Genomic DNA, 22,499 nt, shown 5'->3' with positions numbered 1-22,499 from the left:
CCACCCCATCCGCTGGTACCCCAACATTTCCACTGTCATGTTCAAATTCCAGACATTTTCTTCAAGCGCTCTTCTGATGTATCTTGTCACACGAGACCTGCAGTTTGTAGTTTGTTCATAACGTCTTCAAACAAACCACATCAGCATCAGGTTGTTCATCATCCACATGCCAAGGATTTCCACAAGAGACGTGAGCTCCCAAGAAAATGCCAAGAAGTGAAAACTCTCAGCTTCCGAAGCAGCAATCCTGCTCCTATCTCTGTTGGCCGCCACTGCTTTGACAACTGGGGACCTTCACCCAAAGGTCTCGACCTTGGTCTTGGACTTGTGCCCACTCGCAGACCACTGCCTGCAGGGTGTGACCTCAGTATCTGGCACCAACAGTCTGTGAACTCAAGATTCCAGACAGTCTGTGCTGCTCTTCACATCATGTTATTGTTGTTATTATTATTATTATTATTATTTTATTTTACTAATTACCTGTAGCACCCAAGGACCTTGAATCTTGTTTTTTGTTTGTTTGTTTTGTTTTGCTTGTTTTTGAAAGGCAGGGATACACAGAGCTCTTCCATCTGCTGGTTCACTCCCCAAATGGCCACAATAGCCAGAGCTGAGCTGATCCAAAACCAGGAGACAGGAGCTTCTTCTGGGTCTCCCACATGGGTGCAGGGGCCCGAGCACTTTGGCCATCTTCTGCTGCTTTCCCAGGCACATTAAAAGGGGGCTGGATAGGAAGTGGAGCAGCCAGGACCTGAACCAGCACCCATATAAGATGCTGGTACTGCAGGTGGAGACTTAGCCTGCTATGCCACAGTACTGAGCCCTGAACTTGGATCTTACCAAGTGCAGAGACAGACCTAGGAGAAGATTCTGGGACCTGGATAGTCTGCCATGCACAGACTCTTTGCTGCCATCTGAACTGGGGAGTGAGCTTACCTGAGACAATGCTGGGTTATGCCGTGCCTACCTGCAGAACCACGTGTCGGGTCCAGCTGAGAGAATGTTCCACCCAGACCATCCCGGTCCCAGCTCAGCTGCCCTCACCATCCCCTGGCCAGCACAGACACACCCTGGGCTCTCACAGGCAGGGAAACTGAGGCCAAAGTATAAAGGCTGCCAGAGGCCCGCAGGAAACCTCCAAACTCCAATGTCCTGAGCGACAGCCCAAACCAGCCCTCCAGGATGATGCCCAGTGGAGGCCACACACTGCACGGCCTGCCTGCGCTTGGAAGGCCTAGAAGACGCTAGCAGCTTCTCTTGCTAAAAGCTAGGACCCTAGTCTGCATTCTGGATGGCCCGGCCTCTCACCTCCAAAGGTCCTGCCAGGCCCACCCCTGAGCGAGCGGCCCTGCCAGGGCCACCCCTGGGCAAGCAGCCCTGCCAGGCCCACCCCTGAGCGAGCGGCCCTGCCAGACCCACCCCTGAGCGAGTGGCCCTGCCAGGATCACCCTTATCTTGTGCGGGCCTACAGAACCATGTACAGAGGATGTGGGACTGTTGCTATGGAGCAGTGGGTTAAGCTGCTACCTCCAGTGTCAACATCCCATTCAGGCACAAGTTGGAGTCCAAGCTCTGCTCCACTTCCAGTCCAGCTCCCTGCCAACGGGCTGAGAAAACAGGGAAGATGGCCCAAGTGTTTGGACCCCTGCAACCATGTGGGAGAGTCACAAGAAGTTTCTGGCTCCTGGATTCAGGCTGGCCCAGCCCCAGCCACTACAACTGGAAATGAACCACTGAATGAAAGATATCTCTGTGTCTGTCTGTCTCTCTTTCTCACTGGAGCTCTGCCTTTCAAATAAATAAACAAAAAAACATTTAAAAAAAAAAAAAGGCCAGCGCCTGTGAGCAGAACAGAGCCACAGCACCCCCTGGTCCCTCAGCACACAGCCAGCTCCAGAATCAGCTCCAAGCCCAACCTTCCTGCTCGCAGAGGGTTGGCAGGGCCCACAGGGCCGAGCAGACATCCCTGCTGCCCGTTCACCTGCTCCCTGACCTGAGCTCTCTGCACACACACCCCAGGCTCCTCACCCCTTGGATGTCTGCCTGGTGTGCCCCTCCCTAAGACCTGAGCTCCTGCAGCCAAGCACCCCATGCCTGTGCCTCCACTGGAAACTGAGAACACAGCCTGGGGAGGCCAAAGACAGGTTCTTTCACACCAGGATGCTCCAGACATGCCCATTACCCCCCTCTCCCCACCTACCCTGCGTGGCCCCCAAGGGTCCTTCCTACAGCTGTTCTTAGAGGACTCCCTCCAGCATGCACAGCTGGCTTGGTACTGGCTGCCTGACTAGTGTAGTCTGGGCTCAGACCTGACTCCAAGCTCCCTAACTTGGTAGCTGCGTAGCTAACAAGTTGCAAGGTCCTGGGTGCACAGAGCCAGCGCCTGGGAAGGGCTGGGGACAGTCCTGGGAGCTAGTGGCCGCCACAGACAAACCCCCATGCACCTGTCCCCCCGCCCTTTACTGTGTAGTAGGGTGCAGTTGGCTAATAGCACCCCAAGGCAGTACTAGGGTTCAGATGCAACTTGATTGATTTGTATCACCTGAGTTGATTTGAAACCCCTGGCCGACTGCACATTAACGAGAGCTTAAAAATCCCTGGCTTCGGCCATTGGGTGCGGTGGCTGCTGGAGTGTAGCAGCAGCTGCCGTCGCCAAGCTTGACAAATAAAGACTCCTCCTAAATCCTATGCTTGTGTCTGGTGTGATCTCTCTTGCTCTCCTTAACAACTAGGCACACAGAGGGGAATGGGAAGGGGTCAGCTTTCTAGGCAGGGGGGCAGTGGGAGCAGCAGGGTAGAGAAGGACCTTCCCCAGAGAAGCAGGAAGCAGGCCTGTGTGCCTGTGTCTCCACCTCCACCCCCTGCCTCGGCTCAATCCTTCAACAGGCCTCCACTTCTGCTCTGCCCAGCCAGCAAGGCCCAGGACTGCTGCAGGCCCCAGCCACACTTGGGCCAGGATCCCATGGCCCAGCTTTCATGCCCACTGTTCTGAAGCCCCTGATGGCTCAAGGGCATGTGGATCGCACCTGCCACCTGCTCACTGCTCAGTTTCGGCTCAGGTGCCCATGGCTGTCCTCAGCCTTGCTCCTGCACAAGCTATGGCTTTAAGGCCCACAAACCCCTCACTCCCGCAGCCCCCGCAGGAGAGAATCAGCTTCTAACCCAGCAGAACCAGCAGCCTGCTTCTACCCAAGCCTCTCCTGCCTCACATCCACGCTGGTGGACACGCTCTCCTTCTCAGCCTCCCTGTCATCCCCTCCTGGGGACCTCAGGACCTCCTTCATAGCATCTGTGCAGACTTGGATCAGAGCGGGCAGAGGGGTCGATGCTGTGGCACTGTATATGAAGCTTGTGCCAGCATCCCACATGGACACTGGTTTGAGTCCCAGTTGCTCCACTTCCCATCCAGCTCCCTGCTAATGTACTTGGGAAAGCAGCAGAGGATGGCTCAAATCCTTGGGTCCCTGCACTCATGTGGGAGATCCGGATGAAACTCCTGGCTCCTGGCTTCAGCACAGCCCAGCTCCAACCATTGCAGCTATTTGAGAAGTGAGCCAACAGATGAAAGATATTCTCTCTCTCCCTCTCTGACTCTTTCAAATCAATCTTTTTAGAAAAAAAAGAGAGAGAAAGAGAGAGAGAGAGAGAGAGAGAACAGAGGCTCTAGGTCAACAGCTGCCTCCAGCAAGCCTGGGGAAGGAATCCAGGGCCCTCTTGCCAGCAATATTTTAATTACTGGGGTGGGGTATGTGCGGTTAACAAGGCTCTAGGGAAGAGCAGGACCAGGCGCTGAAGGTCCCAGGAGGCGTGAAGTGACTCAGTAGCAACCGGGCAGCCAGTAAAACTCCCGCTCCCCTGCCCTTTCCTGAAAGGTTTCAGAAATGGGTGGCCACGAACAGGGCCAGTAGCAGGTGGGGTACTGCCCTCAACCCTGCTCCCCTGCTGTAAAAGTGTACAGGCTGGCCATGTGGTGGCTAAGGTCTGTGGTGCAGGCATTCCACTTGGGTAGCAGGTGAAGTCCTGGCTGCTCCTTTTTCAGTCCAGCTCCCTGCTAGTGCGCCTGGAAAAGCAGTGGAGGATGGTCCAAGTGCACAGGCCCCCACACATGCTGTGGGAGACCTAGGAGAAGCTCCTGACTCCTGACCTCAGCCTGTCCTGGCCCATCCCCAGCGGCCATCTGCGGAATGAACCAACCACTGGGAGAGCTGGTGTGCTCTCTCTCTAACTCTGCCTTTCAAATAAATAAAAGTTTTACTAGTAAGGGCTGTGCTCATGGTGAGGCTTGAGCAGGTTCCCCCAGTTGTATGGGGACTGACAGATTAACAGTGTCCTGGTCCAGCCCCAGCCTTTGCCTGGCCCTGATGCAGACTGCAGTTGCTGGTGGACGATGTAAACTGGGTTCCTGGCTCGGGATGCTGGCATGTCGGCTTCTACAGCCATCACTTCATGTCTGTCACCTCTGCAATTCAAGCCCCTCCTGGGGGACCCACAGACACCAAGGCCTACCAGGGTTAAACCCCCGAGACCTCCTGAGACACCAACCGCCCTGGGGGATGGCCCTACTAGGGTTCCCCGGCTCCCTGCACTGGACCCCGGAGACCTCGGTCGTTCCCATCGTTGTCCCAAGGGCTTATTGCACGGCACGTCGGTCGCTAGGCTGCGGCCTGGGGCTCCCTGACCAAGGCCAGGCATCAGCGATAAGCAGAGGTGGAGGCTGTAGCGGTGCGGATGGCGACAGAGCGCGGACGCCAGTGGACCCAGGCCCGCGGCGCGTATGCCGCGAGCGAGGCGTTGCGGCGCGGCGCCGGCCGCCAGCGGGACCCCACAACGCAGTCCAATGGGCCGGGCCCCGAGGACGTCCGGGCCCCTGGCCGCCTGGCCCGACTGCGAGGTCAGCTGCGGGCAGAGGCGGCGGCACGGCTCGAGGCACCGCGGCTGCTGCGCCTGGTGGAGCGCGCAGAGGCCGCGAGGGCCGAGGAGGGCCCCGGCGAGAGGGCCGAGACGCGTAGCGGTGGCTCAGTGTGCTCCGTGTGCGGCGAGCCGCGCAGCGGGGCCACCTACCCAGCGGGCGTCCTGGAGGTGAGCGAGCAGCGGCTGCAAGAGGGGCTGGCGGCCGTGCGTGCCGAGCTTGGCGCGGGGCTCGAGGCGCTGCGGGCGGAGCTTCGCACCGAGCTGGACGCGCTACGAGCGCTGCTGCCACCCGCGCCGCCGCAGCCTCCGCCCGCCGCCGTGCGCCGCGAGCCCCGCGCCCCCGCAGCCACAGCAGCCAGCACCACTGTCCAGCGCGGGGCGCCCCGCGGCGCGGCCCTGCTGCGGGCGCTCGGCACCGTGAACGCTCTGGCGGTGGCCTCGAGGTCCGCAGACAACGGCCACAACGGCCCCGACGGCCCCGCGGACGGCGCCACAAACCGAGTCTCGACCCGCAAGAGCCTCAAGAAGACGCCAGTGCCAGGTGGCGCGGACTGAGGGCAGAAGCGTGGAGGGCTCAGGTGTCGCCAGGAGGTGGGGCAAGGGGCCAGAACTGCTCTGTGACAGATCAGAGGCTGAGGACTGCCCAGAGTGCGGGAGATGGAGTCCCAGGCTGGGCGTGGGAGGTGGGGGTGCAGATAGGGTGGGGGAGGCCCTCTGGCCTTTGAACTGGGGGAAAGAATCTGGGTCAGACAGGTGAGTCTCCTGGAAAGTGGGCTGGAGGTGCCTCTGGCTCAAGGCTGGTGGTCGCAGGACCCCACCTTTGAGGGCCTTCCGGAGGAGGCAGAAGGCTCCCACATACTCCTGCCATCCACTTACCAAGCAACAGACCCCCAGGACACCGGAGCAGCTGAGCCAGCGTCCTACACCATGTCACCCAAGTGTCCCACACGGTGTCAGCTGGACAGCAGCCTCTCATTGGCCTCTCCACTGCCGGCCCAGCACAGGCAACCTCATGCAGTCACTGTCCCTTGGACTTGGCTTTGCTTGGAATCAGTGACCCCCAAGGCCACTTACCGCCTCGCGTGACTTCAGCACTGTCCCCCATGCCACGAGCTCGTCAGATCTGCAGGCTTCACCAGGCCACGCACGTCACCAGGTCCAATCCACACTGGCCTGCAAACTCAGCCAGAGGCACCATTCAAGTCTCACCCAACCTGGTTTTCTAAATAAAACCTGGACACTTGGTGTAACGCTGGTAGTTCTGAGACGTGCTGGCTCCTCTCCTTCTGCCTGATCCAGGACTCAGATGTAACACGTAGGCTGCAGCTGGGACCCTAGAGGAGGAGAAAGGCTCTGGGGGCTCTGGGTGGGAGCCTGGGCCTGCTGTTCACTCAGGGGTCTCGGGGGTGAGGACAAGAATTTCCCCCTTGGTGGGAGAGGAGCACTCCCATCCCCAGCCACGTTAGGCTAAGGTCACTCTGTGCCTAATGTATTGGGGGAGGGGGTTGTTCCTGGTTCATAGGGGCCCTACCAGAGCTCTCCCCCCACCCGAGGCTGATCGCCAGGCCTAACAAAGTCCCTTGTGCCATTAGGAACACACAGACCATAAGCAAGGACACCCCGCCCCAGGCCAGGCTCCACAGCAGTGGGTACACTGGGACCCTGGGGTTGGCAAGGGGAGGTCCATGGGCCCCCCAAGCCCACATAGAGTCGAGAGGGGAGGGCAGCTGTGGAAGCTGGGGCTGCTCCAGGGGTCCCAGCCCCACTGGGGACTCTGGCTGCGCATGGGCCCTGGTCCCCAGGAGGAACTCTGACCCTCCTCCATCCACATGAGTCATATCTGGACTGCTGTGTGTGCAAGTTCTGCTGCCCTAAGTTCATGCAATTCCTGAGGGTAACAAGGCCCTCACAGAATTCCTCCCTCTGCTTGATGGCATCTCAGCCTCTGTGAGATGAGGTCCTGATCCCTGTGTCTGTACACGCCCCCTTGTGTGACCAGCATTTCTCCCCCTAGATCCAGCCAAGGTCAGCGCTGCCGGTGGACAGGACTGGGCCCTAATGGACAAAAGTTAGCACCTTCCAGTGTTTAGAACCTGAGACAGTAAGGTCTGTCTGTAGGAATGGTGATGGTCAAGGAAGGAGCTTGGGAGTACCCAGAGAAAAGGAGCACCCACACACCCAGAAAACAGCCCAGGCTCCGGAAACTGCCCTGCTGCCCCACCACACAGCTAGACATGAATCCCTGGCACCTGTCTTAGCCCCTGCAGGGAGGCAAGGAAGAGCAGGCACTGGCTCTCACACGGCCCCAGACCAGGTGGGCTTCACACTATTGCCCTGAGCAGGACTGGGGTCACAGCAGACCCAGATCCCAATGCAAGACAGTCCCTCCTGTGGGGGACCACAGGTGGAGACCACGTCTTGTCCAGGCCTTCATCGCTGGCCAAGCTGAGTACTGTGTCCTGCGTGCATTTGGGTCTGGGGAGTATAGCACCAGGTGCCTGCAGAGTGGGCAAGAAACTGAGCTGGAAGCGGTATATGAGGCACTCTGGATTCTGAGCAAGCCCCAGCCCAGCCAGGGTCCAAGAATGAGAAGTGAGATTTAGACAGGAGGAAGCCAGGGCACAGCTTCTGTCCTTCCATCCCTGGGAGAGCAGGTGGGCAGTCCCCGCACTTCCCACTTCCCCTCTGGGGTTCCTGTACAAGACCACAGTCCCAGGAGGAGGCGTGGGAGGGGTGAGGAGGGGAGGCAAGGCTGCCTATTCATGAGTGGGATAGGCTGAGGGTGGGGTGGGGCAGCATCACCAAAGCCACACTTGGCCAGGCCACCTTGGAGAGGTCAGACAGTGTGAGGAGCACCCTGTGTGGGTAGCACTTGTCCTAACATCCTCCCCTACCGCCTCAACCCAGTAAAATGGAGGCACAGGAGGCTGGGGACTGCAACGATGAACCAAAGCCACCAGCCAGGTTAGTTCACCTTGGATGCCTGCGCTGAGGATGGTCACCCCTCCCTGCCCTCCCTCCGCCAGAGCCCATCCTCGCGGATTGAGCCCAGGTGGAGCCCTGCTGTGTTTCTCCCTTTCCCAGGACTGCTCCCCAGCACAGAGTCTCCAGGAAGCTGTAGTCCTCCCTCTTTGCCCTACAACGCCAGTGCTCCTGGGCGCCCCTCAGACACGAGACTCCAGCCTGAGAAATGGCAACTTGAGTACCCCAAACCGCCCTCTGTTCCAGTAGACACTTCAGGAATCGGTGCCTCCTCCTTGAAGCTCCTTCCCACCCTAGGGGCTCCCCACTTTCTTTCCTGATGCGGACTCCTTGCCTGCCCAGAGCTTCCCACTCCGGCCAACCAGGAGTGCCCTGGCATCAGTTTCTGCAATTGCATCTTGCCACTGGCCAGACAGGCTGAGTCCTGGTCAGCAAGGTGAGCTGGAAGGCCTCTTCCCTGGGCTGAGCCCCACGGGTGCCCTCAGGCTCCCACATCATGAGCTGAGAGCTCATCCTTCTGGCTGCTGCTGGAGAACAGGTCCCAGTCCTTGGGCCTTCTCCACGTAGCTTTGTCCTGCAGCCCTGCCAGGCGTCTGGCGCAGGCCCCAGCAGGCCATTCCTGGTCTGGCTGAGACCTTCGGGAAAGGCAAAGGGGATTCCCAGTCCATTTTTTGGATGAGAACACGGAGCTCTGAGGGTCACTCACTGTGCATACTGGAGGGGTAGGTCTCAGCGCAGCCCAGGCTGGGAGCACAGGCAACCAGGGTGTAGAGATGCCCTGCTGGGCTGCAGGACAGGTCCCAAGTGGCCCCACAAGGGCCGGGGACTGCTTGGGTAAACTGAGTGGCTTGGTCTGCCAGGTAGTGCTGTCCAGAGCCATATGGCTAACAAGGGGAGCATGGAGGATGGTGTGAGGTCAGGCAGGGGACAAGTTCCTAGACCCCAGCATCTGCGCCATCCCACATGGGCTCCGAGGTGCCGATGGTGACTAGTCTGGATAAACAGGCAGAGGTCAGCAGGCACCCTGTGCAAAGCAGAGACACCCACCAAGGCCACAACCAATATCCCAGCCAGGGTTTGGGTGCCTCAGACCATGGGGGGTCTCAGGAGGCTCTGCTGGATGCCTGAGAGTCCTGCTGTGAGGTGGGCACACCTGGCCACCCCCACCACGATCAAATCACATCAAGGACCAGCCATGCCTCTTCCAGAACACAAGTTTATTTGGCATTTGGATGTAATGGTTCTCACAGCATTTTAAGAAATGGATTAGTGCCAACCCAATCAAAAATAAACCCAAACTAAAAACCCTTAGTGAAAGGAAAACATAAAAACAGGCATTGAGACAATGTACAGTATCAAATTCCACCTCTGCCAGGCAGGCCAGCAGGCACCTGGTCAAACAGTGGCAGGGGGCCTGGGGAGGAGGTCCCGTTGGCCCAGTATGGGGGGCCTAGGGAAGTGCCTCCCTGAAGTGAGTTGGAACCCTGGCTCGCAGACCAAGCCCAAGTGGGCTGATGCAGAATGACGGTGGATGGGCAGATCTCAGCTCTTCTGGCTCGCCTCACAGCGGGCAGTCACAAGACACTACAGGCAGATCAGGGTGCCAGATTGGGATACGGCCGGGCGGCCTGATGGGGGGCACCCACAGTTGGGGTCCTGAGCAAGCACCCCCCACTGCAGTCCTAGTGTTTTCTGAATCCTGGCCCTTCCTCAACCCCCGCCACATGCCTGCCCTCTGGCCCCAGAGGAAGTTTCCCAATCCCACATACCACATGCCCATCGCCCTGCCCTGTCCTTAGGTTCTGTGGCCTGGGAAATGCTGTGCCAGGCTGGTCTCACTGGGAACACAGCCATTTCCTCCATTCTTACAGCCAGGACGATTCTCACCTCATCTTAGCCATAGGGCCGAGAAGCGAGAACGATTCTCAGGGAAGCAGTAGCTCTCCAGAAGGGCCTGTGGGTTGAGCCCAGTGACAAACCCAGATCTGCAGCCAGCTCAGGGACGAAGGGCAGGCCTACAGAGCCACTCACCTGTCCTTCCAACACCAGGAGGACAAAATGGGTCTCCAACCAGAGCGTGAGAATGTGCTAGAAGGGGCGATGCACAGAGGTCTGTTGTTGCAAGGCACGCCCACCCCACACTCTGGTCACTCATCTCCTCACTGCTCACCTCCCAAGTCCCTGCGTACCACCCCAACCTGCAAAGGCTTGGACACACACACACACACACACACTCTCTCTCTCTCTCTTACTCTCTCTCTCACACAGACAAAAATAACAACCCAGACAGTCAACATAGAAAAGATATGGATGTGCTGAAAATCGCACAGAACCCGCTTCATCTCCAAACCTCAGAAATGCTAAAAGGTCTATGTCAGGACACAAGGCCACGGCCCAGGGCAGGCGACAGTGTGTAGGGTCCCTGGCCCCCCGGCCCCAGGGCAAAAGGCCTCCCGAACTGCAAGAGCTGCCAAGGAGGTGGGCATGCAGCACAGGCTCCAGAGGTGGTGGTGCAGAAGGTGGGCTTGTGGGAGATGGACACAGCCCGGGGTATTGGTTTCAGCCACTCCCCCTGCCCCCAGAAACATCCTTTTATGGCACAAAAAGGTGGTAGGGTGGGGACAGCAGATAGACCCAGGGGAGTATACCATAGGGTGGAGACCCAAGGCTCAGGAGCATGGCTGGCTTTGTCCCCAGGCCCCAGTCACCTCCACAGCCTGGGCAATCATGCACTGCAATGTCAGGAAGAGATCTTGGGGTGGGCTCGGCCTCCTGCCCTGGAGCTGGCTTGGCAGGGCTGGAGAGAGGGCAGAGTTGAACCTCCTCCCAAACTCCCCTTCTCTCACAGCTGGCCCCAAGGGGGCACTGCAGCAACCTCAAAAGATGGACAATCCACCCCTCCACAATGCTGACAGGTATTAGTGCCAGCCCCACGCCCTGCCCACTCCAGGCTCAGGAGCAGCTGGGGGGGGGGGGGGGGGCAATTTCCCAGGGTGGCGATTAAAGCCCATAAGCCCCCATTCCACCAAGGACGTGTGTGTCTTGGCCACGGCCGCAAACAGTGCCTTCTTAGTACTGCACCTCGGCCACGTGTGATCTGAACCCACCTGATCCTTCTCCTGCCACTCAGAGACAGTGACCCAGGGCAGTGCCTGTGTTTGAAGCTCTCAAGGAAACTCGGTGCAGCTGCTCACTGCCCTCGGAGAAAGGCTGCTCCTGGTCTATGTACACACGCATGCCTGCCGGGTGCGCAGCGGTGCGGCGGTCCCTCCGAGCCCCTGCAGGGGTCAGTTTCTTCTCATAGCCAACAGGCGCTCCCAGCCCACAGGGGCTGTGGGCCAGGCCATCTACACCATGGTGTTGAGGGGGCTGCGGCTGTGCTGCCCACCTACTGGCAGTGCCTCTGAGACCGGGGTGCTCCCGCCTGGAGCAGGGGCAGGGGACACGAGCAGGGCACTGCTGCTGTCGACAGAGTCTTCCAGATCTGCCAGGGAGGATCCTGGAGGGGGCAAGGGCTGCTCCAGGTGCTGAGGCATGATACCGTCAGAGCTGGCATCCCCCAGGGCAGGCAGGCTGGCCTCCACAGGCTCGAAGGCGTCGTCATCTGCAGGAGAAGGTGGGTGTGAGAGGCGGCTGGGCACAGTGCCTGACCCAATGCTGCCTCCTTCAGCAGGAGGTGAGGAGGCCCTGGGTTGGCCCCTGTGCCAGCCACCTGGCTGTCATGCACACCACTGCTTGGGTAGTCATGCAGGGGTCTGAGTTAGAGGCATACAAGGGAATGGGGTGGAATCTGGCACAGTGAACAGGACCAAGGCCAGCCAGATGGCAGGGGTGGCCAGAGGAACTGAGCTCCTTTCACTGCTACAAGGCCCCAACTCAGCTCATGCGTGTGTCTCTGTGGCCACCTGTTGGGCTCCAGGATCTGGGTCCTGTCCCTGTGGGCACAACGGCCTGTGTCTCCCTTACCCTCCAGAGTGCGGCTGAGGGGCTCCTGAGGGTGCTCAAAGGAGGGACAAGGAGCAGAGGTTCCCAGGCCTCCCTGGAGCCCTCTGCACAGATCCAGCCGAGGGCAGCCAGGGCAGGTGCCCAGGGTGCCCCTCTGCACAGATCCAGCCGAGGGCAGCCAGGGCAGGTGCCCAGGGTGCCCCTCTGCACAGATCCAGCCGAGGGCAGCCAGGGCAGGTGCCCAGGGCGCCCCTCTGTACAGATCTAGCTGAGGGCAGCCAGGACAGGTGCCCAGGGTGCCCCCTGCACAGATCCAGCCGAGGGCAGCCAGGGCAGGTGCCCAGGGTGCCTTCTGGAAAAAGGCCTGAAAGGAACCTGGAGAGGACCACATGAGCCAGAGAGAGCAGAGGGTTCCCTCTCCAGGGCTGATGGGCACCTGCAGGGTCGTAGAAAACACTGTCCGGGTTAATGGAGGCCTCGTAGGGTGGTGGTGGGTCATCTGGCTGGTCAATGTCTGGGTACTTGTAAGCCGTGTAGGGAGGAGGAGGGTCGTGGAAGTGGAACGTCCCGCCTTCTCCGTCATCAGAAAGGTGCAGCGGGGTAAGGCCTGTGCCCAGCCCATCGGGGCCGTAATCAAAACCAGGGATCCTCCGGCCGAGGTTGAAGTGGTGCACTGGGCCAAAGAGAGAGAGATAGGATGTCATGTCACAGAGGGGGCAGCCGGGACCCTACAAGCCATCTCCCTGCCCTGAGGCCACATTTAACCTGTGGTGGGGTAGCCTGGTGGCCTGAATCTTCACCCACAGAGGCTATGGGTTCTCTACCTTATAACCCGGGAGAACAAGCAGGGTCAGAAGAACGCCCCCAGCCTAGAGGGAACCAGGACAACGGACACTGAGTCTTCAAGCCCAGAGAGCAAAGTCGCCCCAGCTCATCTCCACTGGCACACAGGCCTGTGCTAGGACAAGGTGCCCACGGACATGAGGGGTGGTCCCAGCAGGGGCACAGCTGAAAAGCACAGGTCAGGGAGGAGTGCTGCTCGCCCTGAGTCACCTAATGGCCCCAGGGGTCTCGAGTACAGCCATCAGGGAAGGTGACACCACCTCCATGCATGCATGGGGCCGCCCCTCCTACTGTGACATGGGAGCCCTCTCTCTCTGCACAATTCCTGGCAGGGGTGTACGTGGCTGGCAGGATGCCTCGGCACTCCCGCACTGATGATGAGGGGGCCCATTGCTCCTGTCTGTCTGACCTGTGGCCAGGGGCACTCACAGTTTGCTCCAATCAGGGACTCGATGCGTTCCCGACGCCTCTGGCGCAGCCGATGAACCATGAAAAGCAACAGCGAGAGGATGAGGAAGGAGGAGATGCAGCTGACAACCAGGCGCATCCCGCTGGCCATGGAGTCGAACAGGCTGTTGCCATCTGTGAGAACAGATGAAGAGAGCTCATGCTATAGAACAAGTTCCCTTCACCCAACCCGGCCAGTGTGCCTGGCAGGGTGAAGGTCATGGCCTCCTCCCCAGGTTGCCCCTTGCCCTGGTCACTGTCACTCTAGCACCCAAACAGTGACTGTGAAGACAGACACCCTGACTGCCACTGAGCAAGCGTGGGGGTGTGCTGGCCCAGAGCAGGAACCTCTAGGAGCCCTAGGGCAAGTGGCTCCAAGGGTACAGGTGCAGCAAGAGGCCAGTGCAGACAGGCCACCGCCCGCACCTCCCTTGCTCAGTGGGACCTGACTCAGGGTCCACACGTGTGCAAGGCAGTCACACGCAGCGTCACACGCAGTGATGCTCGGTGCCCTGGGAACCGCACAGCAGGGCCACAGGCGCAGGGGAGAGTGTCGTGCCCTTAGAAGGTGGCATCGGGGAAGAGCACCTTGGCTGGTTCCTGCCCAAGGGAGGCTGTCTGCCAGCAGGGGCGCCCTGCCTACCGAGCTGCTGCCACCCTGAGTTTTGGAGAGCAAGTCATTTCTGCTGAGGAGAATCATGGGGTCTTGAGGGAGCCGGTGAGCAGGTGCCTGTGACACTCAGAGGGGGAACTGGCCGGGGCCTGGGCTGGCGGTGCTGACAGACAGGAGAGGTGACAGTAACGGGTACAGCCAGGACATGGATCTCCCCTGGCTCAGTGACAGACTGCGGGGGGAGGGCAGTCAGGCAGCACATGCCTCTGCTGCCCAGGGACTGGGAAAGCTGCAGCCTCCAACAGCCACCAGAGTCAGGGCTCACTGAGGGTCGCTGGCTCAGCCACGCTTCACAGATGAGCTGTGGGCAGACCCACCCCTTCAATTCCCACGCAGACCATGGCACCCCACCCTGGCACACACATGTGGACAGGTGTGCAAAAAAAAAAATCAGGGCAGACCTTCCTGGCACACGTGCGTAGCACACTGTAAGACACCCACCAAGACACTCCACAGCTTCACTGAGGCAGATGGCACTGGGCAGCCCTGGGTCTATCTTTTCCAGGCAATGCAGCTTGACTAAGACACCTTCCTTAGCCCTTCCCTCACCTCTGAACTTGGACTCTTTTGGAGGTCAGCAGTTGGCTGTGCATGGCATGGAGTGGGTAGAGGCCAGGGCTGATCAGTAGCCTGCTAGCAATGCTCAAAATGGCCTTGCTGGCTCTGACCTTGACTACCATGCTAGTAGAGGTGGCACAAGCAGAAACCTGGCCTTGTAGAAGAGCACCCAGGGATGGCCCCCTCCTGAGATTCTGCTCCCAGCACCTTCTAGTTTCAGTGGCCGCACTCTGGTCCTAGAGTGGGGCCCTGGGAGAGTCAGGAACTCAGAGATGCAGTTCCCAGCAGGACCAGGGCAGGGATGGGGGCAGCGTCCGGCTAAGCAGCCGAGTCCACATAGAGGGCACCCTCGTGTACAGAGTGGCCAGGCAGGACCGGGAATCCAAGCCACAGGGGTGGTAAGACAGGCTCTGATCTACTCAGAGGGAACTGTCTGTCTATTTTGTCTGTTTGTCTATTTTTGTCTGTTTGGAGTGATGTGGTAGGGATTTCGGAAATCGACAAGCGCCGTGTGAACTCAGCCTGGACATGGGGAGGCCGGAGTTCCACCTCCTCTCTTCTCTGGCTCTGTGTCCCTAACTCCCCAACTCTTGCCGCTCCATGTCAACTCTAGTGCCACATTAGCGCACGCCCTGCTGCCCAGCCTCAGATAGCCTCTGGAGGATGCAGGTCTCCCACTAACAATCCTCCTCCAGAGGAAAGCCTAAATGCTGCTGTCATACACCCCAGCTCCAGCCATTCTTCCATGGGACTCCCAGCCCCCCACACTCTGTTCTACAGGATCCCCAGGCCCAGGCCCCTACAAGCCCCTGTTGCATGGCTCTCCCTGGCATACAAGAAACAGACTCATTCTCTAGAACTGACAGAGCAGCCAGAAGCATTGCTGTGCAGTGACAAAGTCAGGCAGAGCAGCCAGAGCAAGCAGGGGCCCAGCTGCTCTCTGCTCTGCAAACAGACGGAAGGGGGCCAGAGTCCAGGCCAAAGCACTACTGAGCTGGGAGGACTCTGACCTGGAAACGGAGAGTAATCTTCGTCTTTTTCTTTATTCGAAGACATTTCTTTTTATTGGAAAGTCAAACTCACAGAAAGATTTTCCATCCACCTGCTCACCCCCCAAGTGGCCCTAATAGCCGAAGCTGAGCAGATCCAAAGCCAGGAGCCAGGAGCTTCTTCCAGGTCTTGCACGTGGGTGCAGGGTCCCAAGACTCTGGCCTACTGCCTTCTCAGGCCATAAGCAGTAGATGGAAAGTGGAGCAGGAAGGACACAAACTGGCACCATATGGGATTCTGGCACACACAAGGTGAGGATTTAGTCACTAGCCCACTATGCCAGGCCCTATCTTAATTCTTTTTCTTAGAAAGCCTAGCAGCAAAATCTGGCAACTGTAAGCAACAACTGTCATTAGCTTTCCCATCATCATCACACCAAAGTCAGGGAGAGCTCAAATGCAGACAGGACTCTGACATCCAGCTCTGGAGAGAGGGGTGGGTGTTGTGGTGCAGGGGGTGAAGCCGCTTCCTGGGCCGCCCAAGTCCCATATCAGAGTGCCTGTGACCAGCCCTACCTCTACTTCCCATCCAGCTTCCTACTACTGTGTACCCTGGGGGGCAGCAGATGACGGTCCAAATGCTTTGGTCCCTGCCATCCATATGGAAGACTCAGACAGAACTCCTGGCTCCTGGCTGCTGGCTTTGGTTATTGTGGACATTTGGGAAGTGACCCAGCAGATGGAAGACCTCCGCCATTCGTGCCTCTTTCTCTCCTTGCCCTTTAAATAGATAACTGTAACTCACACCAAGCAAGCAAAGGGGCATGGGCCTTTGGCCCTGAACAGGGAGGATGGTTCACAGAGCACCACACAAAGTCTCACCTGGGTCCAGACACATGAACTTGCAGCACTCCTTGGGGTCCTTGCGGTACTGCTGGCAGCCCTGGGGCCGCTCGCAGAGGGCAGCCACGCACATCTCAGGCTCGCCTCTGTGGCAGGTGCAGCTCAGGCATGGGTCATCCCCCTTGGGGGTGAAATAGAAGCCTTCGTCCACCACATTGTCCTTGATGTCCACGCACGTCTGACCTGCAGGGGCACATGCACACAGAGGGATGTGTTACCAGCAGGAGGAGCCGAGGCCCCACTATCTGAGCCTGGGGGACAAACAGGGCTGCAGAGAAGGCAGTGAGATGGTGCCCACATGCTCCCAGAGCGGAACTCTGTGGCCTGGCCCCATGCATGGGGTGGGTGTCCAACAGTGGGCCCTACAGCACCCTGCCAGGACAGAGCAACACAGCCCACGAGAGCAAAGACTGCCAGACACCAGGGCCAAGCTCCCTGAAGTGTCTGCTTGCAAGAAAGCTAAGCAGTTAGTTTACTTCTGAGGTCCCCTCAACACCATTTCCAGTTGACAAAGGGCAAAAGGAGTTTCCAAATGAGCCATTTGCTCTGCCTGGGGAAGGGGTGCCCCGAGACACACAGCGTAAGCTCAGGGCACAACTGGGTTGGCACCAAGGTTGGAGGAAGAGCCACGGCCAGAGGATGCAGCTGGGGGCTAAGGGGAGTACAGACACCTGGAAAAGGGGCTGGGGAGAGGCAGTCCACAAAGCCGCAGGGGCTCAGTATAGGAATAAAGGAGGTGTTAAGTTTCCAAATGGGAGGTGACATGTAGTCAAAGCCAGCAGCAACTTCACAATCATGAGCTTGCGTCCCACCTGACGGGGTCAACTCTGTGCCACCTGTGTGGTCAGGAGCTCCAGAGGCAAGAAACTCACAAAAAAGTATTTCCTGCTACAATATAGGAAAGAATGAAGAAAAATGAACACAGCGTTCCGAGAGGAAAGAGGAATACCAAACAGAAGGGAGGGAGCAGCAGGAACAACATTCACAAAAATGGCAGCTGAAAATCCCCTGCTCCCCCGGTTCACTGAGGAACAAAGACCTACGGCTGCCAGAAACAGCCAATCTCAAGTCGAGGAAGGCCGAAGATGCCCCAGGCTGGCACATCTGAATGCTATGCTGAATGCTTTTAACCAACTCTTGGCAAAAGGAGATAACATAAAAGTCCAGGTGGGAAATCAGCAGGGAAACGGAACCTGTGAGAAGGTATCAGACAGAAACCCTAGAAAGTGAGAGACACAGCAAAATGATGGAGGACGCCTCCCACGGGCTCTTCCGTGCACTGGACCCCACTAGGAGAGAAACAGGTGATCTGAAGATAGAAGACAGGAAGGAGACTCCAGAGAGAGGACGGTCAGGTGCAGTGGACGATTCTGGACTGGATTCTCAACAAGGGAAAAAAGTGCTTCAAAGGACATGGTTCTGCTGCCTTCTCGGCCTTCTGGCTAAGATAAAGTATAGGACACGGTTCTGTACCCATGCAAGGTATTGTGGTTTAAGAGACTGTCTCAGGAGGGTGTGGGGAAGTGTGGGGAGAATCCCAGTTCCTATGAAATTACAACACAATGTAATTAATGAATAAATTTAATAATAAAAAAAAAAAGAGACTGTCTCGTTCTTAGGAAATACATTCTGAAGTCTACAGGGTTAAAGGTCCGCACTTTTCACACAATTCTGAAAAGGACACACAGGAAGAGTGAATAACAAAAGCCAACGTGGCGGACCAGGAGCAGCTGAGTCTGCATTAAGGCACACAGGAGAGAGCTCCTCGTACCACCACTGCAGCTTCTCCCCGAGTCTAAAATTAGATCCACAGCAGGTTACAGAAGGCCCTTTGTCCCTAGCCCGCATGGTTCCACAAGGTACACAAAGACACGGAACGGTGCAAGAAAAAGTTTCCTAACTCCCTTCACAAAACAAACGTCAATGTGACAGGAAAATGAGACCAGGAAGGGACAGACAGGAAACATAACAGGCCAAGATTGCTCCTTAGCAGAACTACAGACACTCAGCAAGAGAAATCCAGCAGCAGAGTACACACCACCCCTGAGGGCAGTGAGCTAGGCAGCTTTTAGGGTATCTGAGAGCCCAGAGGGAGGCTGCAAGAGCCAGCACGTCCCACTGGCCTGGCGTTTGAAGGAGTCTGGTAATGATACTAGGTATACAGGGCCAGGCAGGCAACACAGCAGGCATGCCCTTTCTCCCCACTCCACCTTATAAGCCTGCCACTTCAGTAGCCCAATCTAACATAAGCACTCCCCAAAGCCCCACCTTCAGAAGCCTTAACCGACTGGATCAAGCCTGCCCCATTCACCACTTTAGCGTTAATTAGCCAAATCCAGTTTAATCCATAATACGTTGTTTAACACTAGAAAACCTATTAACACAAAGTAAGAAATACACCGACATGAAGATAAGAAAAACCACAAAACTCCAAAAGATGCAGAAAAAAATTTAATACAAATCAGTATTTTGCTTATACGAGTAGTTCCAGCCAACTAGGCATGAGAGGCGACTTCCCTACCCACACAAAAACACGTTCCAAAGTCCTCAAGAGGCATTCTATGTAAGGCCAACACCGACATCACAATGCCCATCACCACCCTTCTAATCAACACTGCACTGGACAAATTAGTAAGAAAGGTGTACATTAGCAAAAATGTTAGGAAATAAAGTTAGATATTAAAAAAAAGAAAGAAAGAAAAGTTAGAGACTTGAAGAACAACCAAGTCAAAATCAAGAAAAGTTAGGAGAGTTCACAAACCAAAAATCATTACAAAGTGATGATCAAACTCATCCCAAAATTTAACAGAAGAGGGCCAAGAGTCAGGTATTGGGGCCAAAACAAAGGTATCAAGAAAGAGAGAGAGGAAGTCACCATGCTGGCTATCCAGAGCCACGGCAGGGCCAGTATGGCACGGCGAGGCTGGACAGAGTGCCCAGCTTGGCCTGGAGTCTAGCACAGCCCTGGCACGCACATCTACAGGGCAGGGACTGATGGCACCAAGGGTGTCAGCTGGAACCAGACTCCTGCAGTGGCTACCGAGCGCCATCCCAGCTCCCACCCAGGCAGGCAGAGCAGCAGTGGGAGGTCCTCGCCTCCATCACAACCACACCAGGAGCATTACCCCACTCCAAGCTCAACGAAGCCTCAGCGTGGAGTTCGAGGAAAATACACATGACCCTGGCAGAAGGGCCCAGTGAGAGCCAAGAGGGGCCCAAGGGACTTGGTTCTCCAGAGACCTGGCAGGTCCTTGGTTAACGCTGCCACCAAATCTCCTAGCAACATTGAAGCAGGCGGGGCAGGAATTACCATCTCCACCCGGGGGGGGGGGGGGGGGGGAAGAGCAACCGGATCAGGGATGCTGCCTGGGCCACAGAGCAGCCTATAGGCCAGCCGGGCAGGCTGCCTCAGGGCAGAGAAGGCCTAGTCAAAGGGACTTACTTCTCTTGCACAGAAACGAGGACTTCTCGTAGCAGCTCTCGGCGTGCCAGCTGTGGAGGTCATGGTGCCGCAGGATGGGGAAGTGGAAGCACTGGAGCTGGGCGCAGAACACACCGTCGCTCTCAGACAGGGCCGAGGACAAGATGGAGTCTGGCGGCATGACCACCTCCGAGGACCCTTGCAGAGGGACAGAAGCGGGGTGGCCATGAAAACACAGCGTCAGCAGCTGAGTCTGCAGTACTCTGAAGCTAACCTGACCTGGGTCACTGGAAACACGGTGCAACCCCCATAGAAAGCAGAACAACTTGCGAACACATCACACTCCCACTCTATTCAGACACGACACTGCTCACTGCTTTAACAAGACACCTACACCAAATACACTGTTCAGTTTGCAAAGGGCCAGTGAGCAGGAGGAGGGAAGGTAGCCTCATTCTATGGCTCCCCGGCCAGTGCAGGACACATCAAGGCCTGCAGGGTCTGTCCCCCTCAGGCTGGCACAGCCACAAGGGACACCAGGGCTCCAGCAGCCTGCCTGTCTGGTCTGTGCACGTTCTCAGCAGGGAGGCCAGTTCTCTAGAACTCTCTGTGGGACTCGTCTCCACAGCTCCAGTGCAGGTGGATTCCACCAGACCCTTTGGATTCCCAGTAATTCCAGAGCCCCCTTCACCAGGGTAGCCTCTTCCCCCTTCTTGAAACCTACTTTCTTCACTATCTGTCTGCTGTTCTCATGGGCTCAATGAGGAACAAGTTCCTCCCAACTAAAAAAAAAAATGAAATCTTCAACACTGAGGTGGGTGCCAGCCCTGAGCTTCTTGGCACGCCTGCAGTCAGGGACCAAAGCACAGGCGACTTCTCAGGGCAGGTTGTTGTGCATGGTGCCTGCCACAGGCAGTGCCAAGGCAGGGGTGACTCAGGTAACCAGCAAAGCTGGTCTGGGGGGACTTGGAGGCAGGCTCCAGGGAACCAGGTGCATGAAGAGTAACAACACCCCCTCCTGGCAGCAAACGGGTGCAACACATCTGCACAAGAGGCTGCTGGAGACTTGATCCCAGGGTGCCAGCTGGTAGCTGCTACGGCGGGCACACCTTGCTCATTCCAGACCACTGCCAGCTTCCTCAAGGTCAGCCAAGGGCAGCCTGCACTGGAAGTGAGCTCTAGGGGTCAGGGGGCGAGGGGGCAAGGGCAAGGAGGGAAGGAATCATGAGCTGGATGAGATCTGATTGTGAGAAAAGAGAGGTGTGAAGGTCAGGGCATGGACAACAGCACCCTCTGGCAGAGGGGAGAGAGAGGAGGGACACTCGCACATCTGTCCCCTGCTCCCACATCTTGAGACTCTCCCCTCACAAGTCCCACCCCAGTCACCACTGTTCCTATAGCAGGGGGACCCCCACTTACTTTTCTGAGCCTACACAGACCCCACTCCTTCCTATGTTGCTACCCACAGAACAACCCTGTACTGGGCCCTTTGGACACCCCAACAGAGCCACTGAGGCACTCCCACCCGGGGGCTGTCTCAGCTCTAGGAGTACAGCCAGCCGGGCAGGCTCTCTGCACCACATCCTGCAGCGGCGGACAGGCCTAGGCAGCCCCCCCCCCGGCTGCTGACAGAGGCCTCTAGGTGCTAAGGTCTCAGACCACAGTTCATCTGCTCACTGAACTGTCAGGGGTCCTACAGGGGTCACATGCTTCCTCAGAAATAGTCCCAGGGCAGGAGGACAGGTCCTTCCCAATTACACCCTGCTCAGTCTCACTCAACCAATGTGTGCACACCTGAGGACAGAGGGTACAGGAGAAAGCACAGTGAACAAACTGTACTTGTTGAACAAGTTACCCAACACACAGGCACATTAAACAGTGTATGTGCCCTTTTTCACCCTTCCAAATAAGCTGACACAGATGTGCCGTTAGCCATGACGGGCAGCCCGAGGGGCAGCAGCAGAACAGCCGCAGCTCTGGATAAGAACCAGTACTTTCCCAACCTTACTGTTGGCCCCATGTCCTCTGGTGCAATAGCTCCCAGGTTCAAGGGCACAACAGCACCCAAGTGCTATCAAACCAGCAGGGTCCTGATTCCTGGGTAGGTGTCCAGGCTTGGGTAGATGATGGGAGACTATAGACACACAGGTAAAAAAAAAAAAAAAAAAAAAAACTGCAATGAAGTACCACATCTCTTAACTCCATCCACCACAAACTGCAGGTTAGGCTAAGTATAATATGTATGCGGTATTGTGAAAAGCCACAGACATACCAAAAAGAAAAACAGAAAAAATAGAAAATAGAAAACAAAATGGGGCAGGAGGTAGACAAAAGCAGTATTTAAGCGCCTGCCTCCAAGGAGCCCTGTCACTGCCCTCCGGCTACTGGTCTGGGGTCTGGCATCATTTTGGAGAAAGGTTCACCCACCTGCCAGTGCTTTCTGAATCCTTTTACTCAGGGTCACCGGCACAGACTCAACACATCCCTGTGCCGGCTTGGCACTCAGCCACCCAGCTGCAGGTGGGAGGAGGACCAGCCCTACCACATCCTTCACACTCCTGACTTTCCCTTTTGTGCTTTTCTTAGCAGGAATCTGCTTATATTTTTCTGGCATGGAAACACACACAACGGCAGAGAAAACAGTAAAAATGCATTCCCCAGGCAGCTTCAACTCCTGCCTACACCTTGCTGTGTGGAGTCCAACACGCTCATACATACAAACTCTTCCTGCACACAGTTACACACCTCTCCAAAAACACACACCCACAGCATCACTGCCACACCTGGGAAGATGACCCACAAACCCATCCCTATTGCAAATCCATGT

The 22,499-nt window shown here is 57.1% G+C and overlaps 3 protein-coding genes across 5 annotated transcripts in view; 1 reads left to right on the top strand and 2 right to left on the bottom strand.

The window, feature by feature from the left end:
- Nucleotides 1–5,175, bottom strand: part of LOC131478257 (zinc finger protein 260-like) — a 41,140-nt gene extending 35,965 nt beyond the window's left edge. The window contains exon 1 of the mRNA XM_058656703.1: nucleotides 5,062–5,175. The gene's annotated coding sequence lies outside the window, so the exon portion shown is untranslated. The remainder of the gene's footprint in view (nucleotides 1–5,061) is intronic.
- LOC118759862 (protein FAM246C) lies at nucleotides 4,729–5,886 on the top strand. The gene is made up of 2 exons (XM_058656705.1): nucleotides 4,729–5,489; nucleotides 5,806–5,886. The coding sequence occupies exon 1, from the start codon at nucleotides 4,729–4,731 to the stop codon at nucleotides 5,464–5,466; it is 738 nt and encodes a 245-aa protein (XP_058512688.1). The 3' UTR covers nucleotides 5,467–5,489; nucleotides 5,806–5,886.
- Nucleotides 5,887–10,876: 4,990 nt separating this feature from the next.
- The window catches only part of DGCR2 (DiGeorge syndrome critical region gene 2), a 38,217-nt gene continuing 26,594 nt past the window's right edge, over nucleotides 10,877–22,499 (bottom strand). For 2 of the 3 annotated variants that reach the window (XM_058656430.1, XM_058656431.1), the window contains 5 exons: nucleotides 19,694–19,870; nucleotides 16,231–16,434; nucleotides 13,111–13,263; nucleotides 12,275–12,511; nucleotides 10,877–11,497 (listed from right to left, as the gene is read on the bottom strand). In XM_058656430.1, the coding sequence (XP_058512413.1) occupies nucleotides 11,241–11,497; nucleotides 12,275–12,511; nucleotides 13,111–13,263; nucleotides 16,231–16,434; nucleotides 19,694–19,870 (1,028 nt within the window). In that variant the 3' untranslated portion in view covers nucleotides 10,877–11,240. The remainder of the gene's footprint in view (nucleotides 11,498–12,274; nucleotides 12,512–13,110; nucleotides 13,264–16,230; nucleotides 16,435–19,693; nucleotides 19,871–22,499) is intronic. The other variant, XM_004592061.2, reaches the window with a different exon arrangement.

The sequence above is a fragment of the Ochotona princeps genome, chromosome 29, assembly GCF_030435755.1.
Source record: "Ochotona princeps isolate mOchPri1 chromosome 29, mOchPri1.hap1, whole genome shotgun sequence".
Taxonomy (NCBI): domain Eukaryota; kingdom Metazoa; phylum Chordata; class Mammalia; order Lagomorpha; family Ochotonidae; genus Ochotona; species Ochotona princeps.
This window is presented reverse-complemented; position numbering and strand designations above follow the sequence as displayed.